This window comes from Danio aesculapii, chromosome 5 (genome assembly GCF_903798145.1).
Source record: "Danio aesculapii chromosome 5, fDanAes4.1, whole genome shotgun sequence".
In the NCBI taxonomy this organism is placed as follows: Eukaryota; Metazoa; Chordata; class Actinopteri; order Cypriniformes; family Danionidae; genus Danio; species Danio aesculapii.
The window spans coordinates 34996837-35022946 of NC_079439.1; the positions used below are offsets into that span (position 1 = coordinate 34996837).

Below are 26110 nucleotides of genomic sequence, written 5' to 3' on the forward strand. Positions count from 1 at the left end.
TTCAAGTAATTATTTGTAATTAGTATCAAGTATCATGCTATAGTACTGATATTGGTAACAACTATTAAAATGATTTAACGACAACCCTTAGAATAAGAATAATCCAAAAATAGTTTGGATTCCATGACTGCTGTTATAGACATACAGTACCTGTGCATCAATTATCTTCTGTTTGGAGTCAACAACTGCCTGCATATCAGCATGATCCTTCTTCAGCTCTTCCTCCACCGACATCAACCTGAATCAACGCAAAAAAAAACACACACTCAGTTCAGCCTGCACAAATCCTCCCGTTCTGTCTTTGATCTGGAGCTCCAGGCCATAAATAGGTGCCCCATAACATCGGTCTTGGTGGAAAGCAGCTCTCAGTAAAATCTGCCTTGAGGAAAGCTAAAAGTCGCCTAAAAGCTCTCTGTCTTCTCAGATTCTCACTAATACACCAGCAGCTGAAAGCTAAATGACACTCGGCTACAAAGTGCCCTCTTCCTGTGTTTGTTCACTAAATTCAAGCTAACTTTTATCTGATTTTGGGACTAAGATGAACAAGGGAAATTGAGCCCATTGAATCAATTTGCTTTCATTAAGGCCATTTAATGGACTACTTGTGAACTTGATAGGCAGGCATTATTAAATTTGTTTGTTAACCCAATTTTGGGTCAAACATGGACAAAGTCGACTGTTGGTCATATTTTTTTTCATAACACTAATCATAAGGTTCAAATTTTTAAAATGTGCATTTACTAATATGAACAAATAATGAACAATACAATTATTAGTATTTATTCATCTTTGTTAACGTTAGTTAACAAAAAATAAAGTCATTCTCGTTAACTCGTTAACTAACACTGTATAAGCTAATGTTATTGTACAGCTGTAAATAACTGTAAATAATAGAGTGTGCTTTTTAAAATTGGGAATGATAGATAAAATGTTTAGTTATGTGCCTTCTAGCTATTTGGCGAAATATATTCAAATGGTGAGGCATTAGCATACATATAGTATAGTAAGGCTTGGGGTTTTAATAGTTGTTTATTTAATTTTAGAGGTTTAGTGGGGAAAAATATGTTTTATACACTAGTGCAATTATGTACAATAAATTACCCAAAGAAATAAAAGACTTAAGGAGGTTCAAAAAAGCAGTCAAACGATAGTTGTTTAATGATGATAGTTTGCATGATGGGTGATGATAATTTTTTACAATTTGTGTAAGTATGGTCAATTTTATGGTATTGTATGTATGATTATTGTGTTTTTTTAATCCTCAACGATTTATTTCAAGAGCAATGGGATACTTGTATTTTGTATCGTTTGTTTAAACCTGTAAAATAAAAAAAATATTCAATTCAATATTGGATTCTGGTCAATCACAACATTCCAAGGTATGTTATTCTCAGACAACAACTGATTAAACTAACAACACAGGCTCATCTGGGTACTACAAATAATCAAGACAATTAGTGAATGAATACTTGATTCTGATTGGTTAAAGACATTCTATATCTGTCATTCCACTGTTCATGACTGTTTTTGTCTGTTATGACGCTGACAATGGAGTGGAGGATCCAAATGCATGTTTATTCAAGAGAGTTGTCATACAAACAATGACAGGAGAGAACAGGAGAAAAAGAGTACATGCAGGGAAATCCAGAGCGGAGTCATAAACAGGCCAATGGTCAGTTCCGGGGGCAAGCAACGTAAACAAACAAACAAAGCAAAGGTCAAACAAGGCAAGGGAAACGCATCGTAAAGTTTGCCAAACACTTTACAAGACTCAGCCCAGATGTGTGTGCATGCTGTTTATATAGTCTTTGAATCAGTGAATAGCTTCAGCTGTGTGTTTGCAATCAGCGGAAAACAGGAACCGGTGTGTGCAAGGTGCATGCTGGGAGTTGCTGTTCTTTAATGTGGTGTGTGTAGTTCTCCAGCGATCCGCAAGGATTAGATTACTGGAGATTGTAACAAATAAGTAGTTAGCGTAGGCTTCATTCAGCTGTTTGTTGACAATTACAGATCAATGTTTTGATGCTTCGTGTCAGGCTGCTTAGAAGCTTGTCTGCGTTTATTCTGCGAGAACAACCAACTTGATGTACATTATTCCTTAGTTAACAAGCATAACTTGGCATTTTAATAATGCATAAGTAAATGTTAAACTGTAATAAAGGCTGTTAAAGTTTTGTTCATTCTTACTTTAAATTAGTTCATGGAACATTACTGTCAACTCAACAACTGTGTTTGACCATATTTGATCCAAAGTTGGGTTCAAACAACCAGCATTTGTTTTGAGTGTACATGAACAAAAATACTTTATTTACTTTATTTATTTATTTATTTATTTATTTATTTATTTTGCTCCTCTTCCCTTTTTTCTTTCCTTTTTGACTTTCTTCAAAATTTTATCAATTTTTTTTGTGTTTGGGAAGACATTTCTTTGTCTCCTGAGATAAATCTACTCACTTCAGTATGTATGTTTTAAAGTCTGCTCTTTTATCTTTCTGTCTTGCTGCTTTATCTCATCTTCCCTCATTGGCTTTCATTAGGTTTATTCTTCAAAACACAAGTGTGTCACACCTGCTTATGATGCCCTTCATCTGCAGATCTTTGTCTTCTTGTTGTCGTCTCAGTCTCTCCTCTGACTCGTCCAGTCGGGCCTGATACTCCAGCAGCATCTTCTGGGCCTGTTCCTCCTGTCCCTTTAGCCGGGCCTCGTACTCCTCCAGCCTCTGCACCGACATACGCAGACGGTCCTGCAGCATACTGATCTCCGCCTGATACTGACACACACAAAAATACCTCGGTCAGCACTAAACGTTAGCTATGAGTCCTGAAAATGGAAAAATGCACTTGCTAATGTTTTCCTATGTTTGTCTTTTGTACACTCTTGCAAAAGTATCCTATTGGTAACTTTTTACAATAAGGTTCAATTTGTTAACATTAATGCTTCAGGTGTCATGAATTAACAACGAGCTACATTTTTACAGCATTCATTTATAGATATGCTTTCGTTCATTGTTAATTCATGTTCATTTATAATACATCGACTGATGTAAATTGATACAGCATGCAATGTGAAAATGCATTAATATATGTAAAAATGAACATTACCCTTTGAGTATCAGTGCTGTAAAAGCTGCAGTGTTAGCGTAGCAACATGCAAACATCTGCTCCAACATGCTGAAACTATGTTGATCAATCATCATCTTTTGTTAACTAAAACTATTACACATTCTTGATTTGGAACAAGCTATCATTTGTTAACATCACTTCCCACACATAGACTTTACTTGGCCGAGCGGTCCAGGTATATTAACAGCCAAATATATTTAGTGACACTTTTTTTTTTGTTTTTGTTTTTGTTTTGTATCCGCCCAATATAACCAAACAACCACGATCGATTAAGTAGTGGAAAATCTTCTTTCGTTTACCAATTTCGTTCTGTGTGTGCGAGACCTGTCAATACTGCCAAAGACAGTCTCACATGCTCTGCAGACCCACAGAGGCGCGCTGTTTTGAGACTTAAAAAATTCGTCCGGCCAGGGTTTCTAAACCTCCTAATATGTCCGGGATTCAATTTTTGCTTTCTAAAGCTCGAATGCATTTTTGCATCACCTTTTTACTTAAGTTTACTTTTGCTTAGCTTCGCAACTGACTGCGCACGCACAGTCGCAAGAGAAACATTAAAGGGCACCTATGGTGAAAAATCTACTTTTCAAGCTGTTTGGACAGACGTGTGTAGGTATAGTGTAGAGACTGTCATATTGGGGTGATTTAAACACACCCAGTCCTTTTTTAAGGACGATAAATGAAACCATATTGGTAAATTGGGTTATAAATAGAGTTTTCTTAAAAGTTTTATTGAGATGGATTGGTGGCTGGATACATGTTAGCCCAATTGGATAGCTTTTTATGAAAAAAGGAAAATTAAGACCAGGTTACAATAATTTAAGACCTACATGATGACATTTCAGTGAATTTAAGACGTTTTAAGGACTAAAATTTAGTTTTTTAAATTTTTAAGACCCCGCGAACACCTTGAGTTAACTATTTATGTGATTTGGGTAAATGGTGTGTTTTAATCCGGCTCCCCACTGCAAGTATATTTTAAACCTGTAAGAAGCACTGCAGTTAATTGCATTAGTCAGCATAAACTAGTAATGAACTACTACTGCATTTTATTACATCTCAGTCCATGCTAATGTCCACATTTATTAATGCATCCCTAAAATCAAAAGTTGCATACGGAATCCTTAGTTAAAACAAGCTTTGATTCAACATGAACAAGAAATTATTGACTATTGACTTTTAAACTGACTTCTTACTTAAAATAACTAAAATACACTACTTACAATGCATTATACATTGTTAACAATCGAGAGATTCTAAGTATTCCCAAAAAGTTTTTCAGTAAATGAAGCTGAAATAAAACAAATCATAGATAAAATCCCATTTATAACTTTACAAGTTACTTTCAAGTATTATAAAAACGTTTATTCAAAATATTAATAATATAATAATTTATAAACAATACTAAAAGTAAAAAAAAAATAGAAAGGCAAACATATGTTTAAGAAATGGGAAAGCAAAAATTAAATGGATTATTTTGTCTCTCTCATAAGACTGAGAGTTCTCCTGGAACTGGTTTCTAAGAATTGTGGATTTTCTACAGCACTAAAGACACCAAATGAAACTGCATTAAAGAGCCCATATTATAGATGAAATAGGGTCATATTTAGGTTGTAAGGGTCTCCAACAACAGTCTAATATGCATGCAAGGTCAAACAACACTTTAATGGTCTTATAATCTGCATTTATTTTTACCTAATTATCCCAGCGACTCCCATATGAATCGTTCAGCGATTCATTTGTACCCAAACTCGTCCTCAGCGCGAAGCTAATCTGCGCTGATTGGACCAATGACAGGCTGCTGCGATTGGTCGACGACACTGACAGGCTTCAGGGCGAGACAGAGTGAAATGCCCAGCAGATTATCAACAATATAAAAGTAGTCACAGTGTACACACGCTTCATAGTGGATTTTGGCTGCCAGTGGGTGAATGTAAATACAGACGATGGACTAGAAAATACTGACGACTAACTATTTTATCAAGCAAAAAGTCCAAGAACTGGCTAGGATATGTCCTAGCAGTCTACTTGCTCTTTTTACACACACGCACACACAGGGCCGGCGCGTCCAGAATAGAGACGGCGCGGCGGCGACACCTCCCTCCCCCTCCGCGTCCTCAGTTACATCCGCGATTTCAACCGCGACACCCCCCCCCCCGGTCCTCATTTTACAAACGGGTCCCTTTGATCACCCTTTGCCTAGAGCTTTACCCTATTCAGAGACACACACACACACACACACACATCAACCTCCTAAGAGGAGACACTCACACAAACGACCGTCCTCAGAGGAGCCACACACACACACATTACACACACACACATAGCTGACTATCCATAAACAAAGCGGCACGCGTCGCGTTTTCAACGTGGCTTTACACGCGATATGAGAATATAAAGAGTTAACCTGATACAGCACACGCGGTTACAAGTAACAAAACACAACTAAATGCATAATTTGCAAGCTAGAGTAAACGAGGCAACAATTTTAATCGCACGTACTTACACTGGTGAAATGGGGGAAGAAACTGATTCATGATCCACTGATCCTTGTTCTGACAGTCTTTACTGATCCTTCCTTTAACAAACTGATGAAGTCTTCTTTGTAAGCAGGTAGTTTCCAGAGGCTCTCGATCTGCTCAAGGCTAGGCTATATGCTAAGGTTTCATCTTTGGGTGAACTGACAATAATCTCCATCTGCACAGCGTGACTTCATTCTACCAGTGTCTGTGTGTGTCTCTGTGTGTGTGTGTGTGTGTGACTTTTTTCTGTTAGTGGGCGGGGCCGCAGGTTTCAAATCTCCCGGGCTTGCGCGTGCAACTACTTGTGTTTCGTAGCTGCGTCATCGCGAAACACCTAATAACTCGTTATCAAGACGACTCGTTTGAAGCACTATGAGTCGACTCTTTTATAGATGAATCAATAGTTTTAAACACTGTAAACTTACAGATTTAAGCCTTAGCTGGATATTTCACTTCACTTAGAGCTGTGTGACACACTACATGGAAGGGCATTTTCAAAAAGCCATAATATGGGCTCTTTAAATAAATATTCCAACGACCTCTTCCACCTCATTCCTCATTTGCCACAGCAGAAACACTGCAATGTTTAAACTGCCACAAAGCTCTCAAGGAGGTACAAATGGCTTACTTAAGATCCTCTGCTCATTAAACTAGGAGAAAACTACATGTTTCACCTTTAAATCTGCCATTTTTTGCACTTTAAATCTGAGAAAAACCCAACTCAGACAGAGCCAAAAGTCGGACCGCTGACACTGACAAAATCCTTGTGTTTGAGTAAAAAATAATGCAGGATGATGATTCATTTCCTATCCAGAGTGTTAGAATGAGCCGAAATCTCTGCTGCTACGGTGTGTGGGTGGTCAGTTACCTTTTCAGCTTGTGTGTGCTCATCTCTGCAAAGCTCTGTCTCGGGCTCCTGCTCTATATATGGCACATTCATCAACCAGGCAGCCGTACGGTCCAGTGCACTGGGGTTCACTGGGGACGGGGCCTATGAGACACACACACACACAAATACACACGCACATGAATAACCTGAAGATAAAACAGGATTCACACACACACACAAAGAAGTCATGGCAGGGGCAGCATGTTCTCAACAGGCTACATGGACAAACAAAACCTAATGACATTTAGCATAATTTAACGTTGAATAAAAGCACATGTGTGACATATGGACACCATTACAGTGCCTGTAATAACATGCAGAGTTAAGATGTATTAGAAAGTGTCCATTTTTGTGCCTGTTGTTCTTAAGCGAATTGTTTTATGGCCCGTTTCCACTGAGTGGTACGAAACAATACGGTATGGTACACTTTTATGGCCGTTTTCACTGTCAAAAGGTACCAAAAAACAAACCATAATGTACCACTTTTTGGGTACCCTTTTGAAAGGGTATCTAGCACGACAAAAGGGTACCAAAAAGTGAAGTTAGACACGCAGCTGAACACTACTGGTTTATAGAGAAACGTCACTAGCGCAAGCCAGGAGAATCAAAACAAAGGAACCGCCATTTTGAAATACACAGCCAAGACATTACACCAAAATAGTATATACATACAGTATAATAACAAGCCATGGTCAACCTGAGCTCAAACAAACCTTGTCGTCGTCTTGATGAAAAGCCACAAAGTCAAGAACAACAAAATCTGCAGTGTCCTGTTTTTGTTTTACGTGGCCGTCTTAAGCGCGAGCGGTTTCACTTTCTCCAGAGACTTCTTGAGCTGGTGATAATAATGTGCGCATGATTATTGAAGTGCTTCTGACATCCTATCCTTTTAGAAAGGACAAACATGCGAGTGAAGTGTGAAATACCAAAGGAGTAAATGATTCTTTCAGCTGCCATGTTTAATTATTAGCATCGCCTTTTGGACTATTATAAACTCTGAATGACGGAATTACATGTGCTGGTGAAAATTAAAGATACAGATGAGAGGTTTGCACTCAAGGCTATATTGCGTGTTGTTTTTTAACCCAAATAAGGACTAAATGTATGTTGTGTGTAGTGGTACCCTTTCGGCAGTGCTGATAAATGTGACCTGTACCAACCCGTAACATACCATACTGTACAACTCAGTGGAAATAGGCCTTGAGATAATATACAGTAATAGTGAAATATAGTATAGTACTTAACAATTTCATCATGCTTACAATTAAAACAATTGCATCACATAAGATGTGTTTTCAAGGAATATACCATGAATTTGAATGATATGAATCATGTCTTAAATAAAAACAGCATTTACTAAAGATGCAAAACTATATAAGAATTATAAATGAACTAAATACATATCATTGATGTAACTGGAAATGTTTCTGTAATGCATGTTTCAAAAAAGACTTTTTTTGGACTTAAACATCAATTAAGTCTTGCTTAAAATCAAACCCAAATTTGCATTCAGATCTGCCTCGAGGGCTGGGACTAAAATAAAAACCTCAATTGTTTGAACATTTTTACTTGATTGCAATTATTGAATGTTTCTTTCTTTTATTTATTTATTATTATAATTTTTTTTCACGCTCGTTAACGCTACTAAGCTGACCAATCACAGAGCTTGTGCTATGTGTGGTCACGACGTGTAGTTACATTTTTGAGAGGTATTCATTTTATCGCTTGAAGGCTGCACCAGCCAATACACTGTGCTCGATGCAGAAGTGTAAACAGAGCTGGGTCACGTGATCACAAGCAGTAGGGAAAGTAATTGAAATTGAAATGCACCTAGAAAAATGAGATCGATTATAGGTTCTGAATGCCGATTTCAGTTAATTTTCGATTAATCGCCCTGCCCTATCCGCCCCATCCACTTACTTAACTGAAGACTAAAGACTCCATCCTACACTTTTACTATTCGATAAGACCCCATTTCACTCGGATATACCTTACAATGCAAAAATCTGTCACTACCCCTCTTTCATCAGTTTTAATGAGGTATGACAAACACTAGATCAATTTGATGGAAGATGCTAATCTTTTCTGCAATTGTATAATGTAACTGATTTTGTACTCCACCACAGTATTCACATAAAGTGCGCAGATGTGCCTTTCACATTAAGACAAAAAGAGCCTGGAGGTGCTCTGCGATGTAATAAAAGTGTGCGCACATGTGGCTTCCATAGACATGCTTCCATCAATCACTTTAAACAATCAATCAAATCCCAAGAGAGAGAGAACAATGCACTGTGGATAAGGAAAATGTCCTTCCTGTCCACTTCATTGTCAAATCGCTGAGAAAAATGACTGCCTGTGGCAATAGTCAATGTCAGGGGTTCATGATTGGTAGCAAGCTAAGCTTTTTTGATTCTTATTACACTCGATAAATCAGACCTGCCGCAAGGTATATTTATAAAATTACTAGCTTCGCTTCAGATAAAGATGCATAAGAAAAAAATGATATAGCTCACAGGCTGATTTAAAAGCCTGCATAAAACGGAAATTGCAAGAGTCTTTTCTTCCATATTGATTTTGTCCACTGGGAATTGACTGATCATTGTGGTTTGTTTGCTCTGATTTCATGTGATTGACCGTTTGCTGGAGGCGAGGAATTATTGCCCAGCTCTTGCATCAGTGCACACACCAAACAGAGAAGAGATGTCTGCTTTGGATTAAAGATTTGATGGAGCACAATTAAATAAAAATGATTTGCTCAGATAAATCACTGCAATATTCTATAAAATAATAACAACTGTCAGTTTTTTTATATCATGATGGCTTTAAATGTTGATGCGTACTCTGCATACTAATCTTTATATGCAAAAAAATATGACTCACTTGTTTATGTGGTCCACGATGCTTTGTTTCTGGACTGTCCCCTTTGGAAGAGGAGCTCTGCTGCCGAAGTCGTGCACCACTTCCACGCCAGTCTGGTGATGATGACATCATAGTGTTGTTGAGAGGTCGTGGGTAGGGGGCGGAGTTTAACAGGTTGGGTGGAGTTCGTCCTCTGGGTGCAGTCTGTGTAGGTGGTGGAGGCTGGTCAATCCGCCGCTGGGGGCCGGCGCTGCTCTGTCGTGGGACCGTTGGCTGGTGTCCATGCTGCGGGTCAGTTAACGATAACTGGCGTCTTGAAAAATCTCCCGAACGCCTTGCAAACTCCTCGCCCACCGAAGCCCCCTGGGTAAGGAAGGTGGTCTTGGTTCCTCCAAGACCCTCTTCATTGTTGCTATGGGAACTGACGGAACTGTGACACTCCGACCCAGAATCCCCACTCGCATTACCCCTAGCAGAGACTGGCAACCCTGCTGCCATCTGGTACACTGGATTCTGGAAAGATAGCGGGGCCAAGAGTTGCGTGGGCCTGCCTGGGGCCCCTTCTGCTCCTGGGGTAGTGGGACTCTGTACTGGCCTGTGAAGAGTGGGGCCTCCAGCAATGTTGCCTTGAGGAGTCCGTGCATTCCAGGGGACCATGACACCCTCTCCCATACCTTCTGAAGTTATCCCTGCCGGAATGGAAATGGGTTCTAACGCTCTGGCTGCTTCTTGGAGATCTACCATGGACAGACTCTTGCCACCATTGGCCAGGCCTAGCTCGGGTTCATTGGCCTCAGAGTAGCTGGAGCTGCGGGCAGGGGAGCCCTGGAGGCCAGAAGAGCGTGTAACGAAGAAGAGGTCTTTGTTTTCAGGGGTGGGGGAAGGAAGGCGAGTAAAGTCCACTGGGCTAGTAAAGTGAAAAGATGGAAACACGGACCAGAAAGAGAGAAGTGTAAATAATTAATCACAATAAAGGTCAGTAAAAGGGCATGCAACTTGCGATCAATTAAAATATAATGGAAAACACATTACTCCAGTTTCAAATCTTAGTGTGCTGCCTTGTTGTCTAAGAGAGCTGCTGTCCTTGCTGAAATGTGACCTTCTAATGAAAACTTTTACAAGAACACATGACTGCTAATCCCTCAATAATGTAACAATGCAGGTATACACACAAAAGTTGGTTAAATGTTGTGAGAGGAAATAAATCTGCTCTAAATCCTAGTTTTCTTCCTTGTTGTGTGCTGCATAAATATATATCACCATAACATAAATCACAGCCTAATCAGCCGAATCAGAAAACTCAACATGGACAACTTTTTGTAAAACAAGAAGCATAAAAAGAGCTAGACAACACACAATAGCTCATTTTTGTTTATGAAAATTAACCTTAATTCTACTACAAAAAACTAAAACATGGCAGAGTTAGGTAACCACAAATCTACAAGTTTAGCTACTCTTCCTATAGCTTAAGCCACTTAGAAAGCAGTATACTGTAATATTGCTCTCTAACTATTGGAACAGCAATGTTATAGAACAGAGTTTATTATCCATAAACATATTCACAAGACCTCTGGCCCAGTACAGCAGCTAGCCTGATTGAGAAACAACATTTTTCATAACCTATAAATCCTTCTCCAACTTATATAAATGCCAGGTATATAACAGCAGAGAAAATTCAAGGTTGTTATGCATCTCTTTCTATCTTTCCTTTCACGCAGACTGTGTTTATTGTCTGGATGTCTGGGAAAAAAATGCTAATTTCATCATAATCTCCATCCAGACACCAGCCAACAAGCTTCATTCGATGCTTTCTACTCACAGCCTCCATCTCTTTTGATCCCCCAGTATATTTATCTTCTCTTTCCCTGAATGTGTGTGAGTGTATGTGTGTGTGTGTAACTACAATTACAGGCTTCTCATTCTCTCTGGCTCTCATAAATGTCGGTGGGGAATTAGTAGCGAGCTAGACAGATAAAGATGAGCCGTTCTCTTTAGAAGAGCAGTCTGCTGGATAAAGTAAGGGCACACTCTTAAGAACAAGGACGAGGACAGTCTTTGTGTCTGAAAGTGACAGATAATGCCAAGTACGTAAGCAATATAGAAATAGAACGCCACTTTTATTGTGTAATTGCCTTAAGTAACACCAAGCTTGAAGCCGATTGGTCGATTTGTGATAATGCCCATTCTATTCATACATGATTCTGCTTGGTTTCAGATTTTTAAGAAACTAAATGTGATTGTTGCTTTACCCCGGCAGGTCGCTATCAATGGCCATCTTTTGTATCCCAGTGGAGATGCTGCATCCAGGGACTGGTGGCGAGGGCACTCGGTCAGAAGGAACGCTCATCTGTACATTCGGGTTTGTTAACGCTCCATGGACGTCTCTCAATATTCTGGGTAGTGGGCCAAGCTTGGAGGCAGCACTCTGAGGATGTGGATGAAAGATCATTTGAAAATGAACACACTAGCTAAAGATCTTTTCTATCTGTGCAGGACTCTGTTAGTCCCCTTGAGAAGGGAGGCAGAAGATAACATAACCTGTGGAAATGAGTTCCTGAAGCGGAACTGGTAGAGCAAAATGCTTGCAAATCCAAGGTCATGTTTTTGATTGAGGCTACACTGATAAACTGATTACTGATAAAATGTGCAGAATAGACTGAAAGCACTGTTGCTTTGGATTATTTAAAAGCACAAGGCAATGATTTAAATCCAAATGGTGTATCTCTAAACAATCAATTAAACCTAATTGCCTCCTAAAGAGCAATGCTTATTTGCAGGCAGATTTTTCCACCAGGCAGCCAATTCTTAGTCATAACCTGATATTTGTATTTAATAATATAAATCAGAACTCTTTCTCCATTTGTGTAAAATGAATACAAATAAAAAAGAATCAATGAAACTTATTTCTTGAGCATTAAACCAGCATATCATGATGATTTCTGAAGGATCATGAGACACTGAAGACTAAAGTAATGATTCATACCAGGTTATTTTAAATTGTAAAAATATGTAATATTATTACCGTTTACAACTGTGTTTTTATCATAAAAATACAGCTTTTAGGATCATAAAAAACTACATATTCCAAACATTTGAGCGAAAGTGTATAAGTCCACCTGCTGTATATGGACAGTAGGTTTTGCATCTGTACTGTATTGTGTACATTTTAGTTTTATAATAATGTAAGTTTATCTTTATGGAGCCCTAAATAAAACTGGTGGAAACTAGGCATGGGCCGGTATAAGATTCTGACGGTATGATAACCTTGGATAAAAATATCATGGCTTCATGGTATTGTGATTACTGCTCTAAAATATGTTCTTTTTAAATGTCTGGGTAAAAAAAACAACTTTTTTCTCCATTGAACACAATATATTTTATTTTGAGGAGCATTTAAAATATTTTGGAGCAGTAAACATGTCAGGCTAAATAATTCAAATGAATCATTGACTTCTGTCTTCATTAGTTTCTAAAACACAGATTTATTTACAATTTAACATGGCATCTTTTGATATCTTTACTGCTGGAGATACTGTTGTCCTAGAAAACGAAACAAAAAACATAAATAAAAAAAATCTTACATATACCATAGGAACGGTATAGCAGAAACTTTTGGCAGTTTTAAAACCTTGACTTTTCCAAACCACAGTATACCTTGAAAAAACTTATTGTCCCATGTCTTGTGGACAAAAATTGGACTAGGGAAAAGTAATGGAAAAAAGGAAAACTTATGGCAAAAAACTCTTTGCACATAAGCTATTTTCACCCAACCCCCCAAAAAGCATTAAATTAAGCAGAAGCCTAGATTTAAATTTTTTTAAATGTGACTGATTAAAAATTTGGATAACCGAAGAGCTGATTTTGTGGCACTCCTGCTGGCTCAACCCCTCTGGCTTAAATAAATTGTTTCATAAATCACTGACTGTTAATTGGACGCATGGCAGTAAATGCTGGTGACATATCCATTAATAATTTCACTTTCTTTTTCTGTGTGGCTGCTATCAGTCTATGGCAGCCTCGGGGACAAACGGACTTCCAATGAAGAGCTCCAAACAGTGAGAAGGCATGAGCTTTCAGAGCATGTCCACCTAACGTGATCTGCATAATTCAACCTCGAGGTTTGCTGTGAGAATATCCAACATTTACAAATTTAATTAGTAATGTTTGCATAGTTGTATGCAGTGTCTACAGCACAGGTGAGTGGCTGCAGATTAATGCAACTTTGCTCAAAGGCATTTTGCAAGACTGGAAGTTTTCTTTTAGCGATGAAAATCTGGCCAAATACAGCAGCTCATTTATTTTTAGCATTCGAGGAGGAGGAGGAGGATTAAAAGACAATTTGGTTCAAAAATATATTTAAATAAATGAGATACAGAGAAACAAACATATGGTGAATCCTTTTTATGAGGTCTAAACATTAAAGGCAATAAAACGAGAGATTTTAAAGCCTGACTGTTCAGCCTGAAGGCAATTGCTCACATCAGTCCACCTACTCAAAGAACAAACACAGAAAACTGGAGCACAACTTGAGAACCTTCTGTGGCGTCAATGTGATGAACAGCCTCGTCACAACACTCTCCTGACTTCACCTACCAATCAACGGCAAATACTGCACTGAACAAATGGAGGAAAATGACTTTCATAATAAGAATTTTGGGCTCAGTAAATGTTTGTTTTCTCAGTAAATACATCCAAACATTCTAAATTAGTATAAGGATGAATATTTATATTATATATATATATTATTGTTATTATTATATTTATATGTTATATTTACTTTTAATAAATAGATATTTCAGATATTTATTTTATACCCATTAATGATATATTTTTATTATTATTATTAAATAAATTATATCAATAATAATAATAATAATAATAATAATTTTTTTTAATACGCGCCTTTCAAAGTACTCAAGGACATCTTACAGCACATTGCAAGCACATCATAAAAATACAAGCAGTAAAAAGCAATAGACAGGATATTAAACCAGTAAATCATTAAAAGCTTCATTATTTTTTAATCAATAATAAATGTTAAAAAGTTTTTAACTGAGATTTAAAATTGGAATTACTGTCCACCTGGCAATGTGCAAAGGCAGGGAGTTCCATAACTTTGGTGCTGTACAACTAAAAGCCCTGCTACCAAATGACTTTATCTTAAAGTTTAGAACAGATAACAATTCAGCAGAAGATGATCTCAGTGAGTGTACAAATGAAAATGATCAGACAGATATGTTAAGAGTTATGAGTTATGAAGAGCTTTGTATGTTAAGAGGAGGATTTCGTAGTGTATACCATAGTGAACAGGGAGCCAGTGCAGGTGAAAGAGAATTTGAGTTATGTGATCAGAAGCATGCAAGCAGGTAACTATCCTAGCTGCTGAATTCTGAATTAACTGTAGACTATTAAGTTGCTTATCAGGGATGCCAGATTGGTAGTTACAGTATTCAATCCGTGATTTAACTAAAGCATAAACAAGCACTTCAGTACTTTGTTGAGATTGTAAAGAGCGAAGTCTTGCAATGTTATGCAAATGAAAAACGGCAAAACTTGAGATATTATTAATATAAGAACCAAACGAGACCATGCCATCCATTATAACCCCAAAACTTTTCCCATGGGTTGAGAAATTGACTGGGGAGTTATCAATGAACAGGGTAAAAGATTGATCTTTGAATAAAAAAGATTTAGAGCCATGCAGAAGGGCTTCAGTTTTGCTGGCATTGAACTTTAAGAAATGTATTTAATTATTCTTTTTTATTTATTAATTTGTTAACTAGCTTTTTATTTATTCATTTATTATTCATTGGTCCATTTACCTATTTAAACACACTTATTTCAAACTTTGAGATTTGAGAAAAATTTGAGATATGAATAGAATTTATTTTGTTGTGCTTTTGTCATTTTTATGACTTTTTAATGTATATATTTTTTTTGCTCATTTTATTTAAGATCTTATAATACAATATATTTTATTTCAGTAAACTTTTTTCTACTAGCAAAAATGACTAAAATATACTTTTAGTCTCAGTTAACTATGATACCTATGATGTGCATACTACCGATCAAAAGTTTGGGGTCAGTAGGATATTTAAATGTTTTAACATTAGCTTCTCCTGCTCACCAAGGCTGTATTTATTTCATCAAAAAATTTTCAGCTTCATTACTTCAGTCTTCCGAGCCACACGATCCTTCAGAAATCACTCTAATATTCTTTCATTCATTTTCTTTTCAGCTTAGTCCCTTTATTAATTTGGGGTTGCCACAGCGGAATAAACCGCCAACTTATCTAGCACGTTTTACGCAGCGGATGCCCTTCCAGCCGCAACCCATCTCTGGGAAACATCCATGCACACTCATTTACCCTCATACACTACGGACAATTTAGCCTACCCAATTCACCTGTACCGCATGTTTTTGGACTGTGGGGGAAACCGGAGCACCCGGAGGAAACCCACACGAATGCGGGAAGAACATGCGGGGAGAAAACTCCACACAGAAACGCCAACTGAACCAGCAACCTTTTTGCTGTGAGGCGACAGCACTACCTACTGTGCCACCATGTCACTGCGCCACTCTAATATTATCATTATTATTATTATTATTATTATTAATTGTGTTAGTAATAAAACCAATAATGACTGGAGTAATCATTTCATTTAAAACTACATACAATGAGAAAGCAGTTATTTAAAACTTTAATAAATATTTAACAATTTAACCTTTTTTTTTACATTTAATAAATGCCGCCTTGATGAACAGAATAATTTTCTTTAAAAAAAACGGACTCCAAACTTTTAACCAGTAGTGTATGCTTAAATTATGCTGCAATCGCTATTCTTTTCATAATGTGACACAGTTCCTAGAAAAACGGATTTTTAAATGAGCAAACAGTGGGCGTGGCTTGTTTTTTCTACTGCAGGCTAAATGGATATAGTAAAGTAGGCATTTCATTCAGAAAGATCGGGAAAAGGGTTTTAGAAGAGTTATTACAGAGAAGAGTTATACTGATCTGATCATTTAACTGAAAACAAACAGGAAGTGCACTTTCAGATTTCAATTAAAGATTATTTGATTTGATTATTATTATTTGAAAGATATAACTTTTTTTTCTTAATGACATGCACAGATGAATTGTTCACCACAAAACTGGGAATGTGAGCTAACAAGATGATATGGTTAGTCTTGATCTTTGGGGACGTTAAAATGAGAGATAGTATATGACTCGCCAATGTCATGCTGATATAAAGTTACACAATATTGGAGCCTAGTAGACTGTATGTTGCATAGACTGACCTGGTCCATCTGGGACAGCACTTCAGCTAGCAGTGAGTGTAATGTGGAGAGCTCACGGCCCAGGTCAATGTAGCCCTCGAAGCCTGCAGTATTAGAGATGGTCTCAGGGTTGGAGATCTCCAGCAGAAAGCGCTGCATGTTGGTCCACTCCTGCTCCAAAAACTGATTCATGAATGACATGTACTCCTCCTTATTACCAAACCTGACAGAAAACGAGAACACGAATGACTCGTTGATGCGTTTAAAACCTCAATTAACCACACCAGCGACTTTAGAATCATAATTATATCTATTAACTTCATTTCATTCTTATTAATAGTGTTTTGCTCACAATAGCATGACGAGCAATAAAACCAAGGCGTTCCATTATGAGACATTAAAACACACACTGGAGAGAATGAAATCCTTACTTGGTGAAATTTGCCAGGTTCTGCGTGACCTTTGCGATAAGAGTGAGTGTGCGTGCAGTGCGGTCGTCTGGATACTCCTGCGTCAGGTTGAAGAGAGATGGAGACATGATGGCCGGACACAGAAAACGCAGAAACAAGGAGGCGCTGATAAGACGCTCGCTGATATCTGGACGCCCTCGATTACCACATTCCTGCCTCCACGACGCAAACACCTCCTTCAGCTCCCGAGGAAACACGCTGTTAAAGAGGGAAGAATTGAACACTGAATTTAGATTGAAGCCAATAAAACAGGCAGTTTTATCCTTTATACATTTGTCCTTTACATGTTGAAATACAGAACTTTAGATTTACACTACCAGTCAAAAGTTTGGGGTCATGGTCTTTTTTTTCTTTTTTTTTTGGAAGAAAATGATTCTGTTCATCAAGGCAGCATTTATTAAATGTAAAAAAAGTTAAATATTTATTTGTTAAAAATATATTTATTACTTATTGTATGTAGTTTCAAATAAAATTATTAGTCCAGTCATTATTGCTTTTATTACTATTACCATTAATAATAATGATTTTAATAACAATAACAATTATTATTACAGTGATTTCTGAAGGATTATGAGACTAGAAAAATGAATCACTGGAATAAATGATGAAATTAAATGATAAACTACTTTTGAACAGTTATTTTACAGTGCAATAACATTTCAATTTCAACAAGTTTACAGTTTGTACTGTATTTTTGATTAAACAAATGCAGCCTTGGTGAGCAGGAGAAGCTTATTTTAAAACATAAAAAATCCTACTGGACCCAATCTTTTGACCGGTAATGTGGATTAAGAAGTTCTGGCTGAACTTCATTCATAAAAAACACAAAATGTTTATTACTCTCGCTGTTTGTATACTGTATATGGTATAAATCTACATCATATATGCAAAATCAGTCACTTTCAGCATCAAATTCATAAATTGTCTGTCTAACTAGATCAGTTATTAGTCTATAATATTTTGTTATTTCTATTTGTACTCACAAGCTTATTTTATGTTATCAGTAATAATAATTTCACAACAATAATATTAAATCAAATTCAATTAAATGAGTGTGGTTCATGGATGATGCCAGAAGCCTAGAGAATAATTTGTCATGGGTGTTATGAGAAACATAATATCTGTGGTAAACATAACTTGATAATACTTTAAGTTTTGCTCTGCAACGTAAATGACAGACACATACCAACAGTCTTTGCGTATTTTAAACATAAGTTTCCAATAATTAACTAAACAAGAAAAATGTTGTCTGTACAGTTTATGTTATAAAACAAAAGATTCAAGCATATTCAGTTATGTTTACCACAAAAAATAAATAGATAAAAATTATATATACATTTTTCTCAAGTGAAAATCCCCATAACAAAACCTCATAAGAAATCATAATCATATTACATTCACACTTAACTGAAACAGGATTTAGGAAAAAGCAGCATCTTGCATTAAAATGCATCACTGGTTGACATGAACAGACAGTTCAGTGTAGGGCAGACTGTAGTTACCGGTAAGACTCGATGATCTTGCAGAAAGCCAGTTCACAGCACATCCTCAGGTTGCTCTGATGTTCGGGCAGATCACTGGATGAACATTTGGACGGGTCCACTTCACAGTTCTCATCAGACTCATACAGAGCCTTAATAAACTCACCTACAATAAAAATAATTCCTGCGTGAGCTTTAGATGTTTCAACATAAACAGAGTTGTTGAGGAAATCAATAAATAACTATTGATATCTATTGATTAATCTTGACATGATTTCGTATTCAGAACTAGATTGCATGCATTTCTAAATGTCAGCAATGCAACCTGCCATACAAACCCTGCCTTCTTTTATGCAAACAAACTCCACAATTACCATCAGGAATGAACATCGGCTGATGAACTTCTGAGCTCATCCCTGTTTCTAATCCCTTTCCACAAAGCAGGTAAAGTTCTCAGGTTATCTGACTCAGAACTAATGAGAGTCCCAGGCCTGGGAATATACAACAAACTTTTTGTCGATCAAAAACAAACAATACAGCCAGATTCCTCCCCACAGAGACCGTGTACAGGTACTGGTCGATTCTTCCCCTCTGTTCTGTTGTGCATGAAAGCATCGGAGAAAAATCAAACCAGTGTAGCATGAACCATGTGGATGTCCAACTATAAAGTGAACCCCACCTTCCTCATCGTCCAAGTTAGAGACTAACCAGATGCTCTGTGGTCTCCTTATTACACAGCTTCAGATAAACACTGACCCACTGCAGCGTAAAATAGACTACTGTTCAAAAGTGTGGCATCGCAAGATGTGTTTTTGAAAGAAATTTTATTTTTGTGCTTAGTTTCAGTCTCTTATGCTCACCAAAACTGAATCAACTTAATAAAATATTGTGGAATATTATTAAAAAGTAATGAATTCAACTTCATTTTAAAATGCAAGTTATTCCTGTGATGAAAAACTGAATTTTCAATAGCCATTAGTGCATTTTGGAATCATCTGATGAATAGAAAGTTCAAAAGAAAAACGTTAAAGATTTTCTGAAAAAATTATGTCTGTTTCAAAAATATAGTTGAAGTCAGAATTATTAGCTCTTTCTGTTCTTTTTCAAATATTTCACCAAAGTGATTTTTCACAATTTTATTACGACAGGAACATACAGTTAAAGTCAGAATTATTAGCCCCTCCTTTAAGTTTTTGTTTTCTTTTTTAAATATTTGCCAAATGATGTTTAAGAGAGCAAGGAAATGTTCAAAGTATGTCTGATAATATTTTTTCTCCTGGAGAAAGTCTCATTTGCTTTATTTTGGCAAGAATAAAAGCAGTTTTTAATTTTTTAAAAAACATTTTAAGGTCATTTTTATTAGCCCCTTTAAGCTATATATTTGTTTTGATAGTCTACAGAAGAACCATCGTTATACAAATTGCCTAATTACCCTAACCTGCCTAGTTAACCTAATTAACCTAGTTATGCCTTTAAATGTTACTTTAAGCTGTATAGAAGTGTCTTGAAATCTTGTATCTAGTAAAATATTATTTACTGTTATCATGGCAAAGATAAAATAAATAAGTTATTAGAGATGAGTTATTAAAACTATTATGTTTAGAAAAGTGTTGAAAAGAATCCTCTTTCCATTAAACAGAAATTGGGGAAAAAATAAACGGGTTAATAATTCAGACTTTAACTGTGTTTGTATATATATATATATATATATATATATATATATATATATATATATATATATATATATATATACATAAAGCTTAAAATAAAGTGATTTAAAAAATGTTAGAAATCTCTCTGTTAAACAACACTTTATTTATATTACTTATGAAATTATTTATCATTTATTTAAATTATTATTATATTATAATATAATAATGTTATAGTCTTTTCATTTTGACTTTAACTGTATAAATAAATGCCAAACTTTTGAACAGAAATGACCAAACTTCAGCAATGTGAATACGGCTGACTAAGTTGAGCCAGATTGTTGACATTGTTGTACCAGCAGGTGGATTCAGCTGACTTCCCTATATTGTCACACACTATTATCTCTCTACAATAATCCCACAAATAACAGTCAGCCATTTTTTTTCTCTGTAAACCATACATATTGATTAAAAATCAAAGGAAGACGCTAAGAACTCATTCTATGCCACATATATGACACTAATAGTTCAAACAGTCAGTCCAATGGGCCACAGCAGCAGAAAAAGAGCTTGCTGGATGTCACAAAACCATGAAGCTACAAACCCAGATAAAATCTCAATATCATTCTGAGTTCTATGGTCACGAAAGATAAAGCATGTGCCTTCAAAGTGAACTGATTTACCATTATATGTAATACAATATGAACATCTTCTGCAATCTGAGCTAATATAAATGGGCTTTTAGTAATTGTCCAGGAGAGATTTAATGACAGAAATCTAATACCACAAATCCCTCCAGGATATTGGATTATTGAATAACTGTGTTCTGGTCATCTTCCCAGTTTTGCAGTAATTTTTTGAATCATTGATTTGAATTGTAATGCTATGCTAATAAACGTTCACACACATAAGCAAGAGTAGATTAGCGTTAGACATGAGTACTAAAGTATTTGTGTTTGAAAATAACAACCACTGTACACATTTCAAAATATAGCAACCACCCAAATAGGTTTAAAGGAATAGTTCACCCTTAATTTATCAACAGTCTTCAAAATATCTTCTCTTTGTTTTAACAGGTCAATCAGGGTTTCTGCAGGTTTCACTGAGTTAAATTTAAGACTTTAAGACATTTTAAATATCATTATGAATGAAATTTTAGTCTCATAAAGGGCTAAAGGCCAAGGAATTTTTCAAATTGTCCAGATGGAAAAGATTTATATTTGCCCTTTAGAAAAATTATTATAAATGTAATACATTTTATAAAACAATAATATATTTATAATAAAAAATTATATAAAATATTTAAAAAATAATTTATTTCTTATTATTATTCATATTATAAACAAGCAAGCTCTACCTGTATCCATACATTTTTTGCCAACATAAACTTTCTTAAAAAAAATAAATAAATAAAAAAAAATTAACAAATGTTTACAATTTTTTTTTAAACTATAATAAACTAAATTTATGCACAAAAATCTGTCCAGGTCGGTGTCCTCAGCAGTAAATACATGGATAACTTTTAAACATTGTTGATTGTTGGTGATTGCATGGGTTTTGGCCAGATTTGGTAGCAATACATGAACTAAAGAAAATTAAGACCTGTTAAAAAAAGATTTAAGACCAACAACGCAATATTTTAGTTAGTTAATTTAAGACTTTCTGAGGCCTAAAATTTAGATTTTGAGATTTAAGACATTTTAAGACCCTGCAGAAACCCTGATGATGACACTAAAATAAGCTTAGAACTACTTGAGGGTGAGTAAATGAGGAGTATTTTGTTTTAGTTGATGACTTACAATTTCTAAATTATATTATTTTATGATCAACAGAAGAAAGAAAATCATACAGATTTAGAACAAGAAAAAGATGAGTAAATGATTAAAGATTTTTATTTTTATTTTGGGCAAGCTACCTCTTTAATTTTGTGAATAGATATCCCACAGTATCTTGCACACTGATTTAAAAAAAAAAAGAGAAACGTTTTTACAACCTAGGCAGTTGAGTACTCGGTGAACTAGACTGGATGAAATGACCAAAAGGTCCATCCCTTGTGCATATACACTGTTTATATAACCTTGCGGTGTAATGTGCTCTTTTTGCCGTTCGTTTCTCGCTCTGCTGAGGGACTTAGTCAGTCTTTAGGAGTGAACGATTTAATAATTCAGAAGTGCTTCACAAGTCACATTTATCTAAGAAAAACAACTATACATTATTCAGCACCACCAAATGGCTTCTTAATGCAAATCTAAAGAGAGATTCACTCTTTTCGCTGTATTTACTCACATTCACACATATGCTTAGTGGACTTATACACGGTGTGAGATTTGCAGCGTGCATTTTTGTTTTGCTGATGAATTGCTAGTCCAGACATTTAAACATCTTATCCCTAAACTACAGAGGTATTAATAAAAAGGCATCACCTGATACTAAGCAAGCTTACAGCAAAGTAGCATACAGTAAATGTGTGTTTTCATAATCTTATTTAAAAATAACATAAAATAAAACTTTTTAAATGTTTCTAGTGCTGCACAGAATGTGTTTAAGCTGATAAAATGGCCAAGTTCAAGTCTGGCAGGATAAAAGCTGGAATATATGTTTTATATATTTATTAAATGTTTATGTCAGTGCTTCTGTCACTTAGTAACTTGGAGGGGGTCATCATGTTGTCAGAAAAATATATTGCTTTCCACTAACACACAGACACACAAGCTCTTACCCAGCGCATCTTGCAGATATTTCTGTCCGACCAGTTTGAGATACTCCTCGATGGCTTTAGTGCCCAGTGTGTTTTCTCTGAATATCAGGTGCTCGTTCTCTCCGCATCGATCCACCTCTGACATCATCAGATCTGTCAGGAAGTCCTAAACCAACACACACACACACACAAAAGTTAAAAAAAGGGTGAGAAAATGTACTATTAGTCTGACACAAAAATGGAAAAAGAGAGCAGAGTAGATGGAGGGTCTGTCATTATAATTGAAGTGGTTGTGCTGCTGATGTCTGTCAGCATATGAAAGAGAAGAAAAGGAGAAGGAAGGAGAGATGCTAGTGCTGAAGTGAGAGCTGCTCTGATCAAAGCTATTTGGCAGGGAGCCTATCAAAACCAGCAAATGGGACTTAGACAGAAAAAATCTGTCTACTTGCTGTTGACATTCACATACACACAGTTCAGCCTGCATCCTAAATAGGATTCAGAGTGTGTCTCAGTCTCTATTTACAGCGGTGAGTCATGTTGGGCTCCATGTAGACTGTGCCTGAAAGCTTTTGTCTGTGGAAAACTAATATCCTCATATAATTCTCATTAAAGTCCATGTGAAATCAAAATCTACAATGTTTACTTTGCTAGCGCATATTGTTATTCTTTAGGTGAACAATTAATCTATGCTGAACAGATAATCCACTGATGTTTTTTGTAATACTCTCCAATCAAAGTCTGACCATTTGCTTTGGCATTTTAAGTTTGTTATCATTCTCTGTTGATGTCAGTTTGATGGCTCCAGTCAAAATATCTTGCAAACTCCTCTTACTGTTAGTTTGCTTTGAGGAAAGGGTAAAGCCCAGTTGGAGTTACTGTACATCAACATACTGAAATAAAAGTCTCTGCAACTTCAGTCTCTGCACATACCTGTATTTCACAAGGACTTAATAAACATATCTCCTTATAACTCATATAAAAATAATAATAATAATAACATATAAATCTATATTCTCTTTCAAAAAGATGCATCCCACTTCCAAACTGGTGGAGCTACAGTTTAAGGTTTGTGATTCCATGCTAGTGAGTTGTTTTGGAAAATCAATGTCCCTTGCCAAAAAGAAGCAAAAACACTTTATATATTTATAAACGTAAAGAAAGGTTAGGAAAGAGCTCTATAAAATAATGTGGCAAAGAGGTACGAGACAAAATGTAATTTGGTAACAAAAAGAAAATAGATTGACAGGCCCTATATTGATTTCTCTTTTGTGTGAGGATTCGTTCAGTTATGTGGTTGAAATGATGACAAGAAGAAAAGTTTGTGCTGGCATCAAAGACAAAGCCTGGAACATGAATGAGACCCTGCAACCTGACACAAAACCTACTGTCAAATATGAACACCAAAGCAAAACCTGAAGTTACTTAAAGTTACTCATTCTGTTTTTCTTCTTTATAGATCCAGATCCTCCCATTAACCCACCAAGCTAACTCAAATGAGTTATATTAAAAGTATGGAGCTAGAAAGACTTTATAAAACAAATTAATATTTATTTTTAATTGAACAAGGATTAATCAAGAGTGATAGTAAATACTTAAACAATAATTTTAAGATTCTGACGCTCTGACAATCTTAAATCAAATTACCAGTTTCACAGTATTGTGATTACTGTTCTAAAATAGCATATTTTTAAATGTCTGATTAAAAAAATTTTACCTTTTACCCTTATGAACACAATATATTTTATTTTGAGGTACAATTTTAATTTATTTTGGAGCAGTAAACATGTCAGGCTAAATAATTCAACTGAAACATTGACTTCTACTGTCTTCATTAGTTTCTAAAACACTTTTTTACAATTGTAACTTCTTTACAATTTAAAACGGCATCTTTGGAAATTTTTTCTGCTAGAGATACTGTTGTCCTAAAACATTCTTTCAGCATAAGCAATGATTATAAATGGTTCTTGAGCAGAAAATCAACATATTAGCATGATTTCTAAAGAATCATGAGCTGCTGAAAACCACAAAAATAAATGACATTTTAAAATGTTTTAAAATAGGAGAATTATTAAACAAACAAATTGACTGTATGTTTGACCAAATAAGTGCAGCCTTGGTGAGCAGAGACTTTTATAATAAAATATAAAAAATAAAATACTTTTGAACACTTTTCCAAATATAGAACTGCTTGTCAAGTCTCAGGCTGAGTAGCAGAGCTCCATTCATCATCAAAGTGAACAAATATTGGCCAGCAATCTAGGTAACTTTCAACACTAAATATCGCTTTGAGAAATAGTTGAAAAGAGAGAGAGTGTTTCAGATTAGAGGAATAATGTTGACTCTAGATAATAGGGTATTAAGCGAGTCAAAACAGAAGTATTTGTTTGGGACAGAAAAGCAGTGTGGGCAGTGTGGATGTACTGTGACCTCACAGCTTAAAAATCCACATGAGCGCAGTCACCATGGAAACTGGACCAGACTATTTCCAGGTTTTCCATGATTATGGGAAAACTAACTGTAAAAGCAGCCTGCCAACATAATCAAATATCCACTCCAATGCGACCCCAATTCCTAACTGTCCTCATCATCTAATAATATTTACCTTATTTACCAATAGTATGTTTACAAAGATGACAACAAACTGCACTTAATGCTCCGAACAATAGTTAAATAAATAAATACATCATATTTATTTTTAATAAAAATAACTGAAAATGCGTAATCATGGCATAATACATATTTATCCACGACATATGTTCACCAACAGCATGGTGTTACCAATAAAAAGCACATTTTAAGATGTGAATACAAATAATTCTAAGCTTCATTCGAGCTTTTTCCACTTTAATTCTAAAGGCGAGACTCTCCAGGCACTACAAACTTTTTTCAAGCACCTGTCAATTAAGATTTTGGACTATTTGGGTTATTATAAATAGATTTATCCATCTATTCTAAAAAGTAATGTAACAATACATATAAAATAAAACACTTACTGAACAATACACTTTTAAGTGTTTCTTTTGATATACGTTTTTGTCTTTTGTCGTACAATTTGTATCTGTTATTTTAATTCAAATACATTTTTGCATTCTTCTTAATTTTCTCCTGCATTGAGCCATATTCCTCCACATCAGCAGCACTTAC

At 35.8% G+C, this 26110-nt stretch overlaps 1 protein-coding gene across 6 annotated transcripts in view; it reads right to left on the reverse strand.

Moving 5' to 3' along the window:
• Positions 1–26110, reverse strand: part of dab2ipb (DAB2 interacting protein b) — a 189542-nt gene that overhangs the window by 4126 nt on the left and 159306 nt on the right. For all 6 annotated transcript variants that reach the window (XM_056458054.1, XM_056458050.1, XM_056458051.1 and 3 more), the window contains 9 exons: positions 22988–23132; positions 18641–18785; positions 17100–17336; positions 16690–16891; positions 11640–11815; positions 9412–10297; positions 6511–6633; positions 2569–2771; positions 151–238 (listed from right to left, as the gene is read on the reverse strand). In XM_056458054.1, coding sequence (XP_056314029.1) covers positions 151–238; positions 2569–2771; positions 6511–6633; positions 9412–10297; positions 11640–11815; positions 16690–16891; positions 17100–17336; positions 18641–18785; positions 22988–23132 — 2205 coding nt within the window. The remainder of the gene's footprint in view (positions 1–150; positions 239–2568; positions 2772–6510; positions 6634–9411; positions 10298–11639; positions 11816–16689; positions 16892–17099; positions 17337–18640; positions 18786–22987; positions 23133–26110) is intronic.